A 20,294-nucleotide genomic window follows, 5' to 3' on the forward strand; every position below is an offset into this window, starting at 1 on the left:
GCAGCAGTTACACATAGGGGACGCCATCCTCATCATCTCTAATATACATTATTATATTGAATAAATTGTGGCTGCTATTTTGGGTGGGTCCAGAACTGGGTTTGTGCAGGGTCCTTGTGCCTTACCCATCACTGGCATCTGAGATGTGTAAAGTATTTGACAACGATCGCCCCAAGGAAGCAGTGACCTCAAGCCCCAGTACTGGATGATCTAGTTGAGGGAAATGTTTGGCATTGCTCAGGTAGCTCTGTACAGTTCTGAGTCCTCGGAAATGTTTGGCATTGCTCAGGTAGCTCTGTACAGTTCTAAGTCCTCGGAAGCCGAGTGCGGCTCCTGCTGCCAGATTCCACATTGTTCCAATTCTCTGGTTACTTGCATGAGAAAGCAGAGATGATATTAAAAGCAGACAGGGAACTGCCTATTCTCTTCCGCATCCTCCCTTATCTCCATCCTGACGTTACCCCTTCATCTTCCAGCACCCTTTCCCTCTCGCCGTTCCTTTGGGCCGGTCCGGCCTGGTCTCCTGCAGAGGATCCGGCTTTTCCCCTCTCTGGACTCCGCAAGATATTTTGGTGCCACTTCGCCCGTCCTTGTGGCCCTGCTCCGTCCTATCTATCGGATATCGATGCAGCTGCTGGGATTCCAAGGAGAATTGTCATTAACTCATGAATTACTAAGGACACAAACCGCTCGCCTGATATCCGTTACATCCTGCTGTAAAACCACCCGCAGCAGCACAATGGAAAGAAAGTGAAGCTGGGGACAGAGAGGAGAAGACTGTGGATTCCAGCTGTGTGTTACAACTTACTCCCACACACTCCGTAATACCACAACTCACACAAAGAGACCCACAGAGACTTCCACCACTCAGCTAAAGTTTCCTCTGCTGATGATAGCAAATGATCAGTGGTAAAGCACAAAGAAGGAGTGAGTGAGGGAGGGAGGAAACCAACCCAGAGAGAGAGAGAGAGACATACAGTTATTGGGAGCATGAGATGGGGGGGGGGGGGGGGTCAGCTAAAAGAAAGTCAGTTTGTGGAAACATAGAGGCAGAAAGTTCTGTGTGTTGCAGTCAGATGTCAGCCTTGGTGCGGAACGCCTGCTGACTCAGGACTGCGCCCCTCTGCACCCCGGGACTTTATGGAATGTGTTCAGAAGGAGCTGCATACGAAATGATTGAACTGAAAACTTTGGACCGATATGATGGACTGGATCTGACACAGAGCCCCAAAGGGGGTCACCGGCTGGAGCGCACCAACGCCGTCAGGATTCCCCCTGGTAAAGCCCCCACCATCCTGCAGCGCAGCCTGCGGCGGAGGGTACTCTCAGGACAAGATAGTAGCTTACCTCAGGGCAAGGTGGGAGAGGGCCACTACTTCCAGCCCACCTCCCACACCCAGTACACCTGGTGTGACCTCTGCGGAGACTTCATCTGGGGCATCTACCGGAAGAGCCTGCGCTGCGCCTGTGAGTACAACAGTCATCATGTATGTGTGTATAGCGCTACCAGGTTCCGCTGCGTTGTACAGTAAGCACTCAGCAGTGACTGGTAACCAGTGTGTGCAGCATCATTCCTGGCAGCGGGAGGGAAGGGTACGTTTATATATATGTATATATATATATATATATATATATATATATATGTATGTATATGTCTAGTGTCCATTTGTGTGTCTCCGAAACTCTGCCTTCTGTTGGCAACGAGTGAAACTACATTGCTTTCTCTCTCACACATGCACAAACACAGAGGCAATCACAAGGTAGCAGACTAGCTTTCGAAGCATTTGGTTCAAGCGGGCCTACAAGTATATACATACATATATACATAGGCCCTTATTCAGATCTGATCGCAGTATAATCATATTGTTCTCAAAATGGGGAAAACCATGAGCACTGCAGATGGGGCAGATGTAACATGTATATAGAGAGAGTAATGTAGGGTACACACCAGGACGACCCGCTCACGATGCATATCGTGAGCGGGTCGTCAGTGTCTCGTCCGACCCGCTCACGGTGATGCGGGGGGGCACGACCCGCTCACGATGTGCACCGTGAGCGGGTCCGATCCGATGGCGACCCGCACCCGGCTGTATGGTCGTCATTGAGATCCTACCTGCAGCAGGTAGGATCTCAATAACGACTGACCAGCGGGACCGCGCATCGGATCGGTATCGGTCCACACCAGGTCAGAAAAGGGCCCAATCAGCACACAATCTACATACATTGATCGGAATTGGATCTAGATTGTGGGGATCGGGCCCTAGTCATCCTGGTGTGTACCCAGCATTAGATTTGTGTGAGTTCTTTTGTTTCTGTGCAGGGTAAGTACTGGCTGCATTATTTACACTGCAATTTAGATTTCAGATTCAACACACCACGACGATTTGGCCCAAAATGAGCCAATTTAGATACAAACGACCGATTGTATGTAAATTGGGCATGTTTTGGGCCATTTCAGTGCCGTTCTGATGCGCAGCCCTGCGGGTTCTTAGGTCTTTTCTCAGATCCTACCTGCATTCAAGTGCGTGCGGGTCACGATTGGATGCAGTTCCTGAGCGGGTCGTATGATCCCCTAACGACCCGCTCACGAGCTGCATTGTCCTAGTGTGTACCCACCTTAACTCGCTGCACATGTTACATCTGCCCCACCTGCAGCGCACATGGTTTTTCCCATTTTGAAAACAAATTTGTAGTGTGACCTATCTGAATAATGGCCTCTCTTCCTTGCCACCCGCCGGCAGCATGAGTGTAATAATGTAGGTGATCGCACCTTTTGAATACAACTTTCAATTTGTCTGTAAATGTTCTGCTGTTAATCTGTGCAGGGGGAACGTCCCACAGTTGGGGAAACATGAATACAGGCACGTGTAATAGATAAATGAGACTGAACTCAGATTAGCTCTCAGATTAATGCTGGGAAATAATGAGTCTTATCTACTATTAGCATGTGAGATACGAAAACCGTCTAAAGGGGCCTAAACATGTGGTGACACTGCTGAGCGATCTGAGCAATGTAGGTCGCTCAGAAAGATCGGAATAGGATCGCTAACACTCACGTCTCCCAGTAAGAGGCCGCTGGCACTCACGTCTCCCAGTAAGAGGCCACTGACACTCACGTCTCCCAGTAAGAGGCCACTGGCACTCACGTCTCCCAGTAAGAGGCCGCTGACACTCACGTCTCCCAGTAAGAGGCCGCTGACACTCACGTCTCCCAGTAAGAGGCCGCTGACACTCATGTCTCCCAGTAAGAGGCCGCTGGCACTCATGTCTCCCAGTAAGAGGCCGCTGGCACTCATGTCTCCCAGTAAGAGGCCGCTGGCACTCACGTTTCCCAGTAAGAGGCCGCTGGCACTCACATCTCCCAGTAAGAGGCCGCTGGTACTCACGTCTCCCAGTAAGAGGCCGCTGGCACTCACGTCTCCCAGTAAGAGGCCGCTGACACTCACGTCTCCCAGTAAGAGGCCGCTGACACTCACGTCTCCCAGTAAGAGGCCGCTAACACTCATGTCTCCCAGTAAGAGGCCGCTGACACTCACGTCTCCCAGTAAGAGGCCGCTGAAACTCACGTCTTCCAGTAAGTGGCTGATTACACTCACGTCTCCCAGTAAGAGGCCTCTAACACTCATGTCTCCCAGTAACAGGTCGCTAACACTCACGTCTCCCAGTAAGAGGCCGCTGACACTCATGTCTCCCAGTAAGAGGCCGCTGACACTCATGTCTCCCAGTAAGAGGCCGCTAACACTCACGTCTCCCAGTAAGAGGCTGCTGACACTCACGTCTCCCAGTAAGAGGCCGCTAACACTCACGTCTCCCAGTAAGAGGCTGCTGACACTCACGTCTCCCAGTAAGAGGCCGCTGAAACTCACGTCTCCCAGTAACAGGTCACTAAAACTCACGTCTCCCAGTAAGAGGCCGCTGACACTAACGGCTCCCAGTAAGAGGCCACTGACACTCACGTCTCCCAGTAACAGGTCGCTAACACTCACGTCTCCCAGTAAGAGGCCGCTGGCACTCACGTCTCCCAGAGAGAGCCGCTGACACTAACGTCTCCCAGTAAGAGGCCGCTGACACTCACGTCTCCCAGTAAGAGGCCACTGACACTCACCTCTCCCAGTAAGTGGCCGCTGACACTCACCTCTCCCAGTAAGAGGCCGCTAACACTCACGTCTCCCAGTAAGTGGCTGCTGACACTCACCTCTCCCAGTAAGAGCTCGCTGACACTCACCTCTCAAAGTAAGAGCTCGCTGACACTCACCTCTCCCAGTAAGAGGCCGCTGACACTCACCTCTCCCAGTAAGAGGCCGGTGACACTCATGTCTCCCGGTAAGAGGCCGCTGACACTCACGTCTCCCGGTAAGAGACCGCTGACACTCACGTCTCCCGGTAAGAGGCTGATTACACTCACGTCTCCCAGTAAGAGACCGCTGACACTCACGTCTCCCAGTAAGTGGCTGATTACACTCACGTCTCCCAGTAAGAGGCCGCTAACACTCACATCTCCCAGTAAGAGGCCGCTGACACTCACGTCTCCCAGTAAGAGGTCGCTGACACTCACGTCTCCCAATAAGTGGCTGATTACACTCACGTCTCCCAGTAAGAGGACGCTAACACTCACGTCTCCCAGTAAGAGTCCGCTGAGACTCTTCTCTCCCAGTAAGAGGCCGCTGACACTCATGTCTCCCAGTAAGAGGCCGCTGACACTCATGTCTCCCAGTAAGAGGCCGCTGAAACTCACGTCTCCCAGTAAGTGGCTGATTACACTCACGTCTCCCAGTAAGAGGCCGCTAACACTCACGTCTCCCAGTAAGAGGCCGCTGACACTCACGGCTCCCAGTAAGAGGCCGCTGACACTCACGTCTCCCAGTAAGAGGCCGATGACACTCACGTCTCCCAGTAAGAGGCCGCTGACATTCGCGTCTCCCAGTAAGAGGCCGCTGACACTCACGTCTCCCAGTAAAAGGCCGCTGAAATTCACGTCTCCCAGTAAGTGGCTGATTACACTCACGTCTCCCAGTAAGAGGCCGCTAACACTCACGTCTCCCAGTAAGAGGCCGCTGACACTCACGGCTCCCAGTAAGAGGCCGCTGACACTCACGTCTCCCAGTAAGAGGCCGATGACACTCACGGCTCCCAGTAAGACGCCGCTGACACTCACGTCTCCCAGTAAGAGGCCGATGACACTCACGTCTCCCAGTAAGAGGCCACTGACACTCAAGTTTCCCAGTAAGAGGCTGCTGACACTCACGGCTCCCAGTAAGAGGCCGCTGACACTCACGTCTCCCAGTAAGAGGCCGATGACACTCACGTCTCCCAGTAAGAGGCCGCTGACATTCCCGTCTCCCAGTAAGAGGCCGCTGACACTCACGTCTCCCAGTAAGTGGCTGATTACACTCACGTCTCCCAGTAAGAGGCCGCTAACACTCACGTCTCCCAGTAAGAGGCCGCTGACACTCACGGCTCCCAGTAGGAGGCCGCTGACACTCACGGCTCCCAGTAAGAGGCCGATGACACTCACGTCTCCCAGTAAGAGGCCGCTGACATTCGCGTCTCCCAGTAAGAGGCCGCTGACATTCGCGTCTCCCAGTAAGAGGCCGCTGACACTCACGTCTCCCAGTAACAGGCCTTTGACACTCACGTCTCACAGTAACAGGTTGCTGACACTCGCGTCTCCCAGTAACAGGCCGATGACACTCATGTCTCCCAGTTAGAGCCCGCTGACACTCACGTCTCCCAGCATCAGGCCGCTGACACTCATGTCTCCCAGTTAGAGCCCGCTGTCACTCACGTTTCCCATTGTTGTCTACATAGTGTTATTGTCAGCGGCGACCATGTTGGTATTCATCACGTAGACAGTGAAGAAATGGCGGCATGTTAGAACAGTGTCTTATAGGTCCCATGGTCCTGTGACCGTCACGTCCCAGTTTGTATAATCCATACCCCTACTTTAAGTGCCTAATCCGATCTCCACCACCACCACCCTGTGTGCCCTAATCCTAACCTCCCACCACAGTCTAATACTACACTACCACCCCCTTATTGACTGTTTAACAATGTTGACATCACAATTGTCAACATTGTAATGTTGACATTGTTATTATCAACCTTCCGACTGCATCGCAATCTCACCAATGGACGTCTTATCCTGTAAGGTTTGTAATTATTTTGTTATGGAGTCTAATGACATTTATTTTTAAATGTCAAATTCTATATACTTCCTAATAGTCGTGTCATAGTTTTTAGGGTTGTTCTGATGACTTACCTGTTCCAAGGTCCGCAAGAGCCTCTGTTAGGGAGGCCCGCAGGAGCCGCTGTTAGCGAGGCCCGCAGGAGCCGCTGTTAGCGAGGAACTCAGGAGCCGCTGTTAGCGAGGAACTCAGGAGCCGCTGTTAGCGAGGAACCCAGGAGCCACTGTTAGCGAGGCCCGCAGGTGTCCCTGTTAGCGGACGTCTGGCTTCCAGTGTCCCTTGAGCGCTGGGGTTGCAATTAGCTACAACTACGGATGCCCGGCTTCCGGCATCCCTCTGAGCGCCGGAGTCACACGAGCGGAAGGCGCGTCACCTGCTTAGTCTCTAGTGCGTGCTGCACTAGAGACGTATTTACGGACTCTGTACGCACAAGCGTGAGTGACGCATCCAGGTCAATAAAATCCCCACCATAGTATAGGTTCTCTAACCTGCTCCAGCGTTCTCAGTGCTTTGTCTGATATCCTTTATTTCCTGTTTATGATCCCAGCTATCCTAGTGACCATTCTCCTGTCTACTCCCAGTGCACTGCATCAGTGGTTTCCAGTGTATGATCACAGCTATTCTCTGTCCATTCTCCTGCTTGATCCTCCAGTATCGTGTCAAGTGACTTCCAGTGTATGACCTTGTCTATCCTAGTGACTATTCTACTGTGGGCTCCCAGTGTACTGCATCTGTAATATCCCATGTATGACCTTGGCTAGTCATGTGACCATTCTCCTGCTTGCTCCTGGTGCACCGCTTCCTGTGACATCCCGTGTATGACCTTGTCTATCCTAGTGACCATTCTGCTGCTTGCTCCCTGTGTACCACTTCCTGTGACATCCTGTGCATGACCCGGCTTGTACCCGACTCCGGCTTCCATGTTTTGCTCCTGTGTACCAGTTCCTGACTTCTAGTGTTGACCTGGCTATGACGACCACGAGAATGCCTGAGTTACCCCTGTTGGACTACCAGCAGTTACCAGCACCATGTGGGGAACCTGATCAGGGGACTGCAACCGGCGTGTTCATAGCAGCAAAGCCCATATCCCAATTGGAGGGGTCACTTGCAAAAACCTATGACACGGTAAGTTCCCGCACCCCTGCATCAGGTCCAGTCAATCCCCAGCCTATTCTGAGCCCGAGACTGTGACAAGCAGCAATGCCCGATAGCCCTGGTCACCCCATCATCTCTGACTGAGGGTCTTTGATAAAACCTATGCATTATCCAAGATTTATAGAAGTTTCATGCCATTACCCAGTTATATGGTTGATCCAATATAGAATTACACTTGGCATTTCATCCACCCTGAAATATAGGTTTATAGGAACAGCAATGGGTCAAAGTGTGGCCCCACCCTACGCCAAAAGAAATACTTGACACCTATCTTTTGATGATAAACATTTATTGATGATTTATTTATCATTTTCCTTTGGATGGGCACTTTATTGAATTGAATTGTACTATACAGTTGAATTGGATCCTTATATCTTATAGTCAAAAATCTAATTGGCTATAACATGACAGAAAGGCCAACAAGCTTCTTATAAATGTGTGGCTGCGCTAGTTGTAACTGTATGATGTTGTGGTGTCATTGTACAGCAAATATCTTCCAAAACTGACTTGTACCAATGTCCAAACCCCCCCCCCCCCCCCACACACACACGCACACACACACACACCAGGAAGAGGCCATTTCTCTTCCTTTTTTTTTATTTTTTATTTTTTTTTATTAAGTATTTTGTTTCATACTTTCCCATCTGAGTGGACATAAGGCCGATACACACTGGGCGATACACACTACACCCTGGGCGATACACACTGGGCGATACACACTACACACTGGGCGATACACACTGAGCGATACACACTACACACTGGGCTATACTCACTACACACTGGGTGATACACACTACACACTGGCCGATACACACTGGGCGATATGCACTACACACTGAGCGATACACTTAGGGCGATACACACTTCACACTGGGAAATATGTACCACACACTGAGCGATACACATTGGGCGATAAACACTACACACTAGGCGATACACACTACGCACTGAGCGATACACACTACTCACTGGGCGACACACACTACACACTGGGTGATACACACTGCACATTGGGCGATACACACTGAGCAATACACACTACACACTGGGCGATACACACTACTCACTGGGCGACACACACTACACACTGGATGATACACACTGCACATTGGGCGATACACACTATACACACTGGGTGATACACATTAGGCGATTCGCACTACGCACTGAGCGATACACATTGGGCAATACACACTACACACTGGGCGATACACACTACACACTGGGCGTTACACACTACACACTGAGCAATACACACTACACACTGGGCGATACACACTACACACTGGGCGATACACACTACTCACTGGGCGACACACACTACACACTGGGTGATACACACTGCACATTGGGCGATACACACTACACACCGGGTGGTACACACTGGGCGATACGCACTACACACTGGGCGATACACATTACACAATGGTCGATACACACTGGGTGACACACACTTCACCCTGGGTGATACACACTGGTCGATACACACTACACCCTGGGTGATACACACTGGGCGATACACACTACACACTGGGTGATACACACTTGATGATACACACTGGGTGACGTTGAGCTGAAAGTCGCCCAGTGTGTACGTGGCAGCGATGAGCATCATCTGATGAGCAGGGGGTGGTTGTGGGCAATGTTACTGCAGGGCCAGGATAACAGGTGACTGTGGGTGGTGGAATGATGAGATGCGGAGGACACTAATACACTGACAAATGACCATGTATGGGTGCGGGTGAAGGAGACGGGTAATTGGATAGCGGAACAGGATATATGAGAAGAATACAAGAAGAATTCCCCGGATTCCAGGCTTACAGAGGAGACAATGAGGTATTGTGTCTTACTCTAGACAGAGAGATGTGAGGAGTCACCAGGTTACCGGCCCATCGCCAGGTCCCAGCTGCTGCTGTGAGCAGTTACCATGTTTCCGGCCCATCACCTGCTCCCAGCTGCTGCTGCGAGGAGTCACCAGGTTACCGGCCCATCGCCTGCTCCCAGCTGCTGCTGGGAGCAGTTACCATGTTACCGGCCCATCGCCTGGTCCCAGCTGATGCTGTGAGCAGTCACCAGGTTACCGGCCCATCGCCAGGTCCCAGCTGCGGCTGTGAGCAGTCACCATGTTACCAGCCCATCGCCAGGTCCCAGCTGCTGCTGTGAGCAGTTACCATGTTTCTGGCCCATCGCCCGGTCCCAGCTGCGGCTGTGAGCAGTCACCATGTTACCAGCCCATCGCCAGGTCCCAGCTGCTGCTGTGAGCAGTCACCATGTTACCGGCCCATCGCCAGGTCCCAGCTGCTGCTGTGAGGAGTCACCAGGTTACAGGCCCATCGCCAGGTCCCAGCTGCGGCTGTGAGCAGTCACCATGTTACTGGCCCATCGCCAGGTCCCAGCTGCTGCTGTGAGCAGTCACCATGTTACCGGCCCATCGCCAGGTCCCAGCTGCTGCTGTGAGCAGTTACCATGTTTCCGGCCCATCGCCTGCTCCCAGCTGCTGCTGTGAGGAGTCACCAGGTTACAGGCCCATCGCCTGGTCCCAGCTGCTGCTGTGGGGAGTCAGCAGGTTACCGGCCCATCGCCTGCTCCCAGCTGCTGCTGTGAGCAGTCACCAGGTTACCGGCCCATCGCCAGGTCCCAGCTGCTGCTGTGAGCAGTCACCAGGTTACCGGCCCATCGCCTGCTCCCAGCTGCTGCTGTGAGGAGTCACAAGGTTACCGGCCCATCACCTGCTCCCAGCTGCTGCTGTGAGGAGTAACCATGTTACCGGCCCATCGCCTGCTCCCAGCTGCTGCTGTGGGGAGTCAGCAGGTTACCGGCCCATCACCTGGTCCCAGTTGCTGCTGTGGGGAGTCAGCAGGTTACTGGCCCATCACCTGGTCCCAACTGCTGCTGTGAGCAGTCACCAGGTTACCGGCCCATCAACTGGTCCCAGCTGCTGCTGTGAGCAGTCACCAGGTTACCGGCCCATCACCTTCTCCAACTGCTGCTGTGAGCAGTCACCAGGTTACCGGCCCATTGCCTTGTCCCAACTGCTGCTGTGAGCAGTCACCAGGTTACCGGCCCATCGCTTGCTCCTAGCTGCTGCTGTGAGCAGTCACCAGGTTACCGGCCCATCGCCTGGTCCCAGCTGCTGCTGTGAGCAGTCACCAGCCCATCGCCTGGTCCCAGCTGCTGCTGATCTTATGACGGATCTATGGAGTCATAATATGTGTATTTACCATTGCATTACTCTTAGCTGGACGTAGTTTAGTACTGCACCTGCTCATGCCCATCATCTGCCTCACAAAGTGCTAGATACATGCAGTACCATGAGCAGGGCGATACATTTTATGGGATGTGGTAATATGCGCTACAAGCTGACTTCCTGAATGGACACACTGCCATCTAGAGGCTGGTGTGCACACTGCAATGGGAATAATGATATGCAGTCCTGGACACTGGTGGAATGTTGTGGTAACAATTACGATAGAATTAATGATACGATTTAGTGCTGTCCACTATATAGTTTGTGCTATAAGAACAGCAGAGTGAAGCAGGTTATGTTCTCATAGCCGGTGTGAATTTACCTTCATATAGTGAGGTGAGCTCGCACCCCTGTGCGACAAATTGCACCAGCCTCAGAACCTCCTACAGCCTAGGAGCCACTGTACTCCCACCCGCTGGGGCTGCTGATAGGAAAGGTCGGCGGTGATCCCTCTATCAGGGGATTTGCCAAAGTTTCACAGAGAGAGCGCAATCCTCTGACGAAGCCGCTAGCTACTGACCGGCATAGCGCAGTGGTTCTCAACCTCAGTCCTCGTTTTCCAGGTCTCCACACAGAATCACAAGTGAAATAATTAGCTCCATGTGTCAGTGAGTAATGAGTGAACCTGCCAGGTGACCTGTAAAACGTGAACTGTGTGGGGGTCTTGAGGACTGAGGTTGAGAACCACTGGCCTAGGGGGATGTGCATACCTCCCAACATGACCCTCTCCAGGAGGGACACAATGCTCTGCTCCTGCACTTCCCTCTTAGGGGGGGTATTCAATGTGAGGGTCACGGCAGTTGAGCTTGCTCGACCGCCGTGACCCAGTCCCGTTCTTGGTCAGCTCGACCGAGAACATGCAGGCGGGATTCAATGTCCCGTCTGCAGCAAGAAGGGGGCGTTCTCAGCAGAACAAGCCCGACAGTGAGGGACTAGGATACGCTGGAGACGTACGGTGAGGGACTGGGATACGCTGGAGACGTACGGTGAGGGACTGGGATATGCTGGAGACGTACGGTGAGGGACTGGGATACGCTGGAGAAGTATGGTGAGGGACTGGGATACGCTGGAGAAGTATGGTGAGGGACTGGGATACGCTGGAGAAATATGGTGAGGGCCTGGGATACGCTGGAGACGTATGGTGAGGGACTGGGATACGCTGGAGACGTACGGTGAGGGACTGGGATACACTGGAGACGTACGGTGAGGGACGGGGATACGCTGGAGACGTACGGTGAGGGACTGGGATACGCTGGAGAAGTATGGTGAGGGCCGGGGATACGCTGGAGAAGTATGGTGAGGGCCGGGGATACGCTGGAGAAGTATGGTGAGGGCCTGGTAGTTTTACATAGAATAAAGAGGAAAAGCCTACAGTAGTGTCCATGCATGCACCATGTCCACAGCTGCCTCACATCCGGCATTAATCAGTGTGACTTACCCGGTTGTACATTCCCGCGCGTTGCGTCACTTATGTCTGTACACACAACCATGCAGCTGCCCAGTACCAGCTCCATCTCAGATATCACGTGTAGAATTTCTTACTACCTCTCTCCAGCCTTTAGTCATGGTGACTTATGGTGTACTGTACCCTACTGCCACCTTGTGGCCACCACAGGAATGACCATGAATGAGATGTTACACTACAGTGTTATATTCACTAATTCTTCCATATATTAGTGCATCTGTAAGTTTTCTTGTGAAGCTGAACAAAAAAAACATATTTTAATTAAGCTAAAATCCATTACTTCAGAATGAAAATGCCTCTTCTAGAACCAATAGACGCTGTAGATACATTCAGGTTCTCACACCCTGTCTACACTGTGTTCTACAGTATGTACATGTGCAGTGTGGTGTACACTATTACTGTGTTCTATGTACATGTGCAGTGTGGTATGCGCTATTAATGTGTTCTGTGTACATGTGCTGTGCAGTGTAGTATCAACTATTACTGTGTTATATGTACATGTGCTGTGCAGTGTGGTATACGCTATTACTGTGTTATATGTACATGTGCTGTGCAGTGTGGTATTTGCTATTACTGTGTTATATGTACATGTGCTGTGTGGTATATGCTATTCCTGTGTTATATGTACATGTGCTGTGCAGTGTGCTATATGCTATTACTGTGTTATATGTACATGTGCTATGCTGTGTGGTATACGCTATTACTGTGTTATATGTACATGTGCTGTGCAGTGTGGTATTTGCTATTACTGTGTTATATGTACATGTGCTGTGTGGTATATGCTATTCCTGTGTTATATGTACATGTGCTGTGCAGTGTGCTATATGCTATTACTGTGTTATATGTACATGTGCTATGCTGTGTGGTATACGCTATTACTGTGTTATATGTACATGTGCTGTGCTGTGTGGTATATGCTATTACTGTGTTATATGTACATGTGCTGTGTGGTATACGCTTTTCCTGTGTTATATGTACATGTGCTGTGCTGTGTGGTACATGCTATTCCTGTGTTATATGTACATGTGCTGTGCTGTGTGGTATACGCTATTACTGTGTTATATGTACATGTGCTGTGTGGTATACGCTATTACTGTGTTATATGTACATGTGCTGTGCAGTGTGGTATATGCTATTACTGTGTTATATGTACATGTGCTGTGTGGTATACGCTTTTCCTGTGTTATATGTACATGTGCTGTGCTGTGTGGTACATGCTATTCCTGTGTTATATGTACATGTGCTGTGTGGTATACGCTATTACTGTGTTATATGTACATGTGCTGTGTGGTATATGCTATTCCTGTGTTATATGTACATGTGCTGTGTGGTATACGCTATTACTGTGTTATATGTACATGTGCTCTGCTGTGTGGTATATGCTATTCCTGTGTTATATGTACATGTGCTGTGTGGTATACGCTATTACTGTGTTATATGTACATGTGCTGTGTGGTATATGCTATTCCTGTGTTATATGTACATGTGCTGTGTGGTATACGCTATTACTGTGTTATATGTACATGTGCTCTGCTGTGTGGTATATGCTATTCCTTTTTTATCCGCCAGATGAGCTCTCTGCAGTGTTACACATCTGTTACCTAGTCAGTGAATGTTTGCTGCATGATAGGCACCAGCTGCAATGTTACCGTGTGTCACTGTCTAGCTGCAATTTTACTGTGGGCCTAATTCAGACCTGATTGCACGGCTGTGAATTCGCAGGCCGGGCAATTATCAATAGACTGCCCAGGCATATGGCCCGTAGTACTCATTCATGAGGCCGTCCTGCAATGAAATCCGGCTACTTTTTTTTTGCTGGCCGTACGCGAGGTGACATTTGGGGTGTTGCCGGCATTGCTGTCCTGCCGGGTGTTGCCAGGCATCGCTGTCCTGCCGGGTGTTGCCAGGCATCGCTGTCCTGCCGGGTGTTGCCAGGCATTGCTGTGCTGCCGGGTGTTGGCGGGCATCTCTGTCCTGCCAAGTGTTACCGTGTATCCCTGTCCTGCCGGGTGTTGCCGGCATCGCTGTCCTGCCGGGTGTTGCCAGGCATTGCTGTCCTGCCAGGTGTTGCCGGGCATCTCTGTCCTGCCGAGTGTTACCGTGTATCCCTGTCCTGCCGGGTGTTGCCGGCATCGCTGTCCTGCCGGGTGTTGCCAGGCATTGCTGTCCTGCTGGGTGTTGCCGGGCATCTCTGTCCTGCCGAGTGTTACCGTGTATCCCTGTCCTGCCGGGTGTTGCCGGGCATCGCTGTCCTGCCGAGTGTTGCCGGGCATCGCTGTCCTGCCGGGTGTTGCCGGGCATCGCAGTCCTGCCGGGTGTTGCCGGGCATCGCTGTCCTGATGGGTGTTGCCGGGCATCGCTGTCCTGCCGGGTGTTGCCGGGCATCTCTGTCCTGCCAGGTGTTGCCAGGTATTGCTGTCCTGCTGGGTGTTGCCAGGCATCGCTGTCCTGCCAGGTGTTGCCGGGCATCGCTGTCCTGCCGGGTGTTGCCTGGCATCGCTCTGTCCTGCCGGATGTTGCCGGGCATCGCTGTCCTGCCGGGTGTTGCCGCGTATAAATGTGACATCTTTGCCATAAATCCAGCAATTAAGACTCTTCTGTCTATGCTCATCTTTCTTTTCTGGAACATTTTAGCTGTCTCCATCATGTCTGTTCTGTCTCTTAGACTGCAGTTTCACATGTCACTATCGCTGCCGAGCCCTCATCCGATTACACTGTAGCAGAGGAGAAGATTCGGAGAGTGACATCGATGTGACACCGGAGACAGCATTGGAAAAAGACACTAATGTGGTAAGAGACATCTTGAGAACTGTCATGACCCTATTATATGTGGGACTAAGAGGGCTGGGGCTTCTGCCATTACCAGACACAGGGGGATGGACTGGGCAGTTAAAGTGGCACCGGAAGATATACTTAAAGTGGTCCATGTGGCGGTATGCGCTGAGTGACAACTGTACATTATTCTGAGTCATCAGTAGACTTCTGGTTGTGGCCTGGGATGGTCGCAAGCATGTGAGCTCCCGTCCACTGGAGCTTCTATCCTTGTCCCCCGAAGAAAGGGCGCCCTATGGACGGGAGGAGGATGGGGGGGGGGGAGATGGCAGAGGAGAAGACCTGGCATAGGACACAGTTATACCCACTCCCCCCCCCCCCCCTGGCTGGGACAGGGTACCGCCACGGCCCCCCACTGACCTGGCACTGAGGAGATGCACACCGAGGAGACGGAAGTGATGAGGAGGAGGGGGATCCAGCTCTGGACGCAGCACAGGACCTGGCCGCAGGCGTCAGTTTGGCCCCCGGCGCACAGCTCGGCCCTGGCATTGACCTCCGGAGGCTCAGGACGTGGCATAGGATCCGGCCGCAGGTGAACCCCCATCAGCACCTAGCGGCGGCACCCACCCAATGCTGCGGCACCCACCAATGCTCTGGGCGATACACTCACCGGGACTAGCTCATGTGCAGTAGCAATGTTCTGGCATCTATGGGCTACATTGGCTGCAGCCCATAGAAGCCAGGTAGGACTATAGGGAATGGCATGGAGTGACTACCTACAGGAAGCCAGCTCCCTGCCTATCACAGCCCAGAACTGGCAGTCCTGCAGGGAAGAAACACCTGAGCAGGGTGGCGGTTGACTGCAGCCCATATGTAGCGAGACATCCTCCCAACACTGGGTGATTCGCTCCGATGCGTATACGCATCCTTGCGCGTCAACCTAACCCCGCCTTACTAATGCTGGCACGCTGGCCCACCATGGCTGAGAATGGATGTTTTGCATAGACATCCATTGGCAACATGCAGGGTAATGTCCATGGAATGATGTGGAGCGTGCACGCATATGTAAGAGTGGTCTGCGGCACCCTTACATGTGCGTGCACATTCTGGAAATGGGAGGGCAGCTGCCCACCCCCGCACAGACACGTTACCCATGACCCTCTCCGCTACCCGCCTGTTGTCCTGGGTATCTGTGTATTCGCAGTGGGATGTGTACGGCTACAAATCTATTTGCAGCTGAGCGAATGTGTTCAAATCCCATCGTAACAGGGTCACCATCGCAGGGTAGTTACACTGGGCACCACTGATTGCAGGGTCCGACGGGTCTAGGTGCGCCTAGCATATTCCCGGGAAACTCCCAGCATTTTCCTAGGCACGCCTCCATTCTCATGGGAACGCCCATGAAACGCTGGACGTTCCCATATGTTAATGGGCCAAGCCCCACCCTCTGCTCATAGGGTCTGTGCATGTGCGGTTAGCGCTGATCCCCGGCCGACCGACTGATCGGAGCAACAGCTGAATGGTTCTGATCGGAGGCTATTACGTGGCGCCTGTTAAAACAATTGAATCATCCCCTTGTCAGTGATTACTGTGTGATCCTGAGTCTGTAATGTGTAGTACGCGTCCCTCTGCGCCATATGTGCTGAGCCGCCGGCCATATGCTTATAAATGCTGCCAGTGTACACAGTGCTCCGTACACTGCTGTATAATGGTGAGATTAAGTTACATCTATCATTTCACAGCACAGCAGGGCCATCGCCTCCGGGAGAACCAACCCTCCAAGAGGAACTATTAAAAGCAGGATGTTCCCACATCTGGTACAGACACTCACCCCCCACCCCCCCAGGACATATGGGACATGTGACCCTGAGTCACGGCCATAACTCAATAAGTACAGCATGGATGATACAATTAGCATCAGCCTCCGTAATACAATGACACGGAACCATAGTTGCCTACCCTCCTGCATTCTGCAGGAGACTCCCTGACATAGCAGCAGTCTCCTTCTCTCCCTCATTAGTCTAGCAATCTCCCTCATGTCACCTAGCCCACATTACACTGTTACATCATAGTTACCTCCCCTCCTGCATTCTGCAGGAGACTCCCTGACATAGCAGCAATCTCCCCCTCACCCTCATCAGTCTAGCAATCTCCCTCATGTCACCTAGCCCACATTACACTGTTACATCATAGTTACCTCCCCTCCTGCATTCTGCAGGAGACTCCCTGACATAGCAGCAGTCTCCTTCTCTCCCTCATTAGTCTAGCAATCTCCCTCATGTCACCTAGCCCACATTACACTGTTACATCATAGTTATCTCCCCTCCTGCATTCTGCAGGAGACTCCCTGACATAGCAGCAATCTCCCTCTCTCCTTTATTAGTCTAGCAATCTCCCTCATTTCACCTAGCCCACATTACACTGTTACATCATAGTTACCTCCCCTCCTGCATTATGCAGGAGACTCCCTGACATAGCAGCAATCTCCCTCTCTCCCTCATTAGTCTAGCAATCTCCCTCATGTCACCTAGCCCACATTACACTGTTACATCATAGTTACCTTCCCTCCTGCATTCTGCAGGAGACTCCCTGACATAGCAGCAGTCTCCTTCTCTCCCTCATTAGTCTAGCAATCTCCCTCATGTCACCTAGCCCACATTACACTGTTACATCATAGTTACCTCCCCTCCTGCATTCTGCAGGAGACTCCCTGACATAGCAGCAATCTCCCCCTCACCCTCATCAGTCTAGCAATCTCCCTCATGTCACCTAGCCCACATTACACTGTTACATCATAGTTACCTCCCCTCCTGCATTCTGCAGGAGACTCCCTGACATAGCAGCAGTCTCCTTCTCTCCCTCATTAGTCTAGCAATCTCCCTCATGTCACCTAGCCCACATTACACTGTTACATCATAGTTATCTCCCCTCCTGCATTCTGCAGGAGACTCCCTGACATAGCAGCAATCTCCCTCTCTCCTTTATTAGTCTAGCAATCTCCCTCATTTCACCTAGCCCACATTACACTGTTACATCATAGTTACCTCCCCTCCTGCATTATGCAGGAGACTCCCTGACATAGCAGCAATCTCCCTCTCTCCCTCATTAGTCTAGCAATCTCCCTCATGTCACCTAGCCCACATTACACTGTTACATCATAGTTACCTCCCCTCCTGCATTCTGCAGGAGACTCCCTGACATAGCAGCAATCTCCCTCTCTCCCTCATTAGTCTAGCAATCTCCCTCATGTCACCTAGCCCACATTACACTGTTACATCATAGTTATCTCCCCTCCTGCATTCTGCAGGAGACTCCCTGACATTGCAGCAATCTCCCTCTCTCCCTCATTAGTCTAGCAATCTCCCTCATGTCACCCAGATCACATTACACTGTTACATCATAGTTACCTCCCCTCCTGCATTCTGCAGGAGACTCCCTGACATAGCAGCAATCTCCCTCTCTCCCTCATTCGTCTAGCAATCTCCCTCATGTCACCTAGCCCACATTACACTGTTACATCATAGTTATCTCCCCTCCTGCATTCTGCAGGAGACTCCCTGACATAGCAGCAATCTCCCTCTCTCCCTCATTAGCAGCGGTGTAGCTAGGTGCCATGGTGCCCGGAGCAAGGGCATATTTCGCGCCCCCCCCCCCCCCCTGTAATGATTTGGGGGCGTGGCTAAAATGTGTTGGCATTTGAAAAGAAAAAACTTAAAAAATAAGACACTATATAAGACATTGTAACGGAATCTGCTGCGCTATATAAGACGCTGTAACGGAATCTGCTGCGCTATATAAAATGCTGTAATGGAATCTGCTGCGCTATATAAGCCGCTGTAACGGAATCTGCTGCGCTATATAAGACGCTGTAACGAAATCTGCTGCGCTATATAAGCCGCTGTAACGGAATCTGCTGCGCTATATAAGCCGCTGTAACGGAATCTGCTGCGCTATATAAGCCGCTGTAACGGAATCTGCTGCGCTATATAAGACGCTGTAACGGAATCTGCTGCGCTATATAAGACATTGTAACGGAATCTGCTGCGCTATATAAGACGCTGTAACGGAATCTGCTGCGCTATATAAGACATTGTAACGGAATCTGCTGCGCTATATAAGACATTGTAACGGAATCTGCTACGCTATATAAGACGCTGTAACGGAATCTGCTGCGCTATATAAGACATTGTAACAGAATCTGCTGCGCTATATAAGACATTGTAACGGAATCTGCTGCGCTATATAAGACGCTGTAACGGAATCTGCTGCGCTATATAAGACATTGTAACGGAATCTGCTGCGCTATATAAGACGCTGTAACGGAATCTGCTGCGCTATATAAGACATTGTAACGGAATCTGCTGCGCTATATAAGACATTGTAACGGAATCTGCTGCGCTATAGAAGACATTGTAACGGAATCTGCTGCGCTATATAAGACATTGTAACGGAATCTGCTGCGCTATATAAGACATTGTAACGGAATCTGCTGCGCTATATAAGACATTGTAACGGAATCTGCTGCGCTATATAAGACATTGTAACGGAATCTGCTGCGCTATATAAGACGCTGTAACGGAATCTGCTGCGCTATATAAGACATTGTAACGGAATCTGCTGCGCTATATAAGACGCTGTAACGGAATCTGCTGCGCTATATAAGACATTGTAACGGAATCTGCTGCGCTATATAAGACATTGTAACGGAATCTGCTGCGCTATATAAGACATTGTAACGGAATCTGCTGCGCTATATAAGACATTGTAACGGAATCTGCTGCGCTATATAAGACATTGTAACGGAATCTGCTGCGCTATATAAGAAACTGTAACGGAATCTGCTGCGCTATATAAGACGCTGTAACGGAATCTGCTGCGCTATATAAGACATTGTAACGGAATCTGCTGCGCTATATAAGACGCTGTAACGGAATCTGCTGCGCTATATAAGACATTGTAACGGAATCTGCTGCGCTATATAAGACATTGTAACGGAATCTGCTGCGCTATATAAGACATTGTAACGGAATCTGCTGCGCTATATAAGACATTGTAACGGAATCTGCTGCGCTATATAAGACATTGTAACGGAATCTGCTGCGCTATATAAGAAACTGTAACGGAATCTGCTGCGCTATATAAGACGCTGTAACGGAATCTGCTGCGCTATATAAGACATTGTAACGGAATCTGCTGCGCTATATAAGACGCTGTAGACACTGTAACGGAACCTGCTGCGCTATATAAGACGCTGTAACGGAACATGCTGCGCTAAATAAGACACTGTAACGGAATCTGCTGCGCTATATAAGACACTGAACGGAATCTGCTGCGCTATATAAGACACTGTAACGTAATCTGCTGCGCTTTATAAGACACTGTAATGGAATCTGCTGCGCTATATAAGACACTGTAACGGAATCTGCTGCGCTATATAAGACACTGTAACGGAATCTGCTGCGCTATA

General features: G+C 51.0%; 1 protein-coding gene across 1 annotated transcript in view; it reads left to right on the top strand.

Moving 5' to 3' along the window:
* Positions 1-1,041: 1,041 nt before the first annotated feature.
* The window catches only part of RASSF1 (Ras association domain family member 1), a 34,362-nt gene continuing 15,109 nt past the window's right edge, over positions 1,042-20,294 (top strand). The window contains exons 1-2 of the mRNA XM_083155821.1: positions 1,042-1,467; positions 14,721-14,845. Coding sequence (XP_083011947.1) covers positions 1,146-1,467; positions 14,721-14,845 — 447 coding nt within the window. The 5' untranslated portion in view covers positions 1,042-1,145. The remainder of the gene's footprint in view (positions 1,468-14,720; positions 14,846-20,294) is intronic.

This window comes from Crinia signifera, chromosome 8 (assembly GCF_055691185.1).
Source record: "Crinia signifera chromosome 8, ASM5569118v1, whole genome shotgun sequence".
Taxonomy (NCBI): Eukaryota; Metazoa; Chordata; class Amphibia; order Anura; family Myobatrachidae; genus Crinia; species Crinia signifera.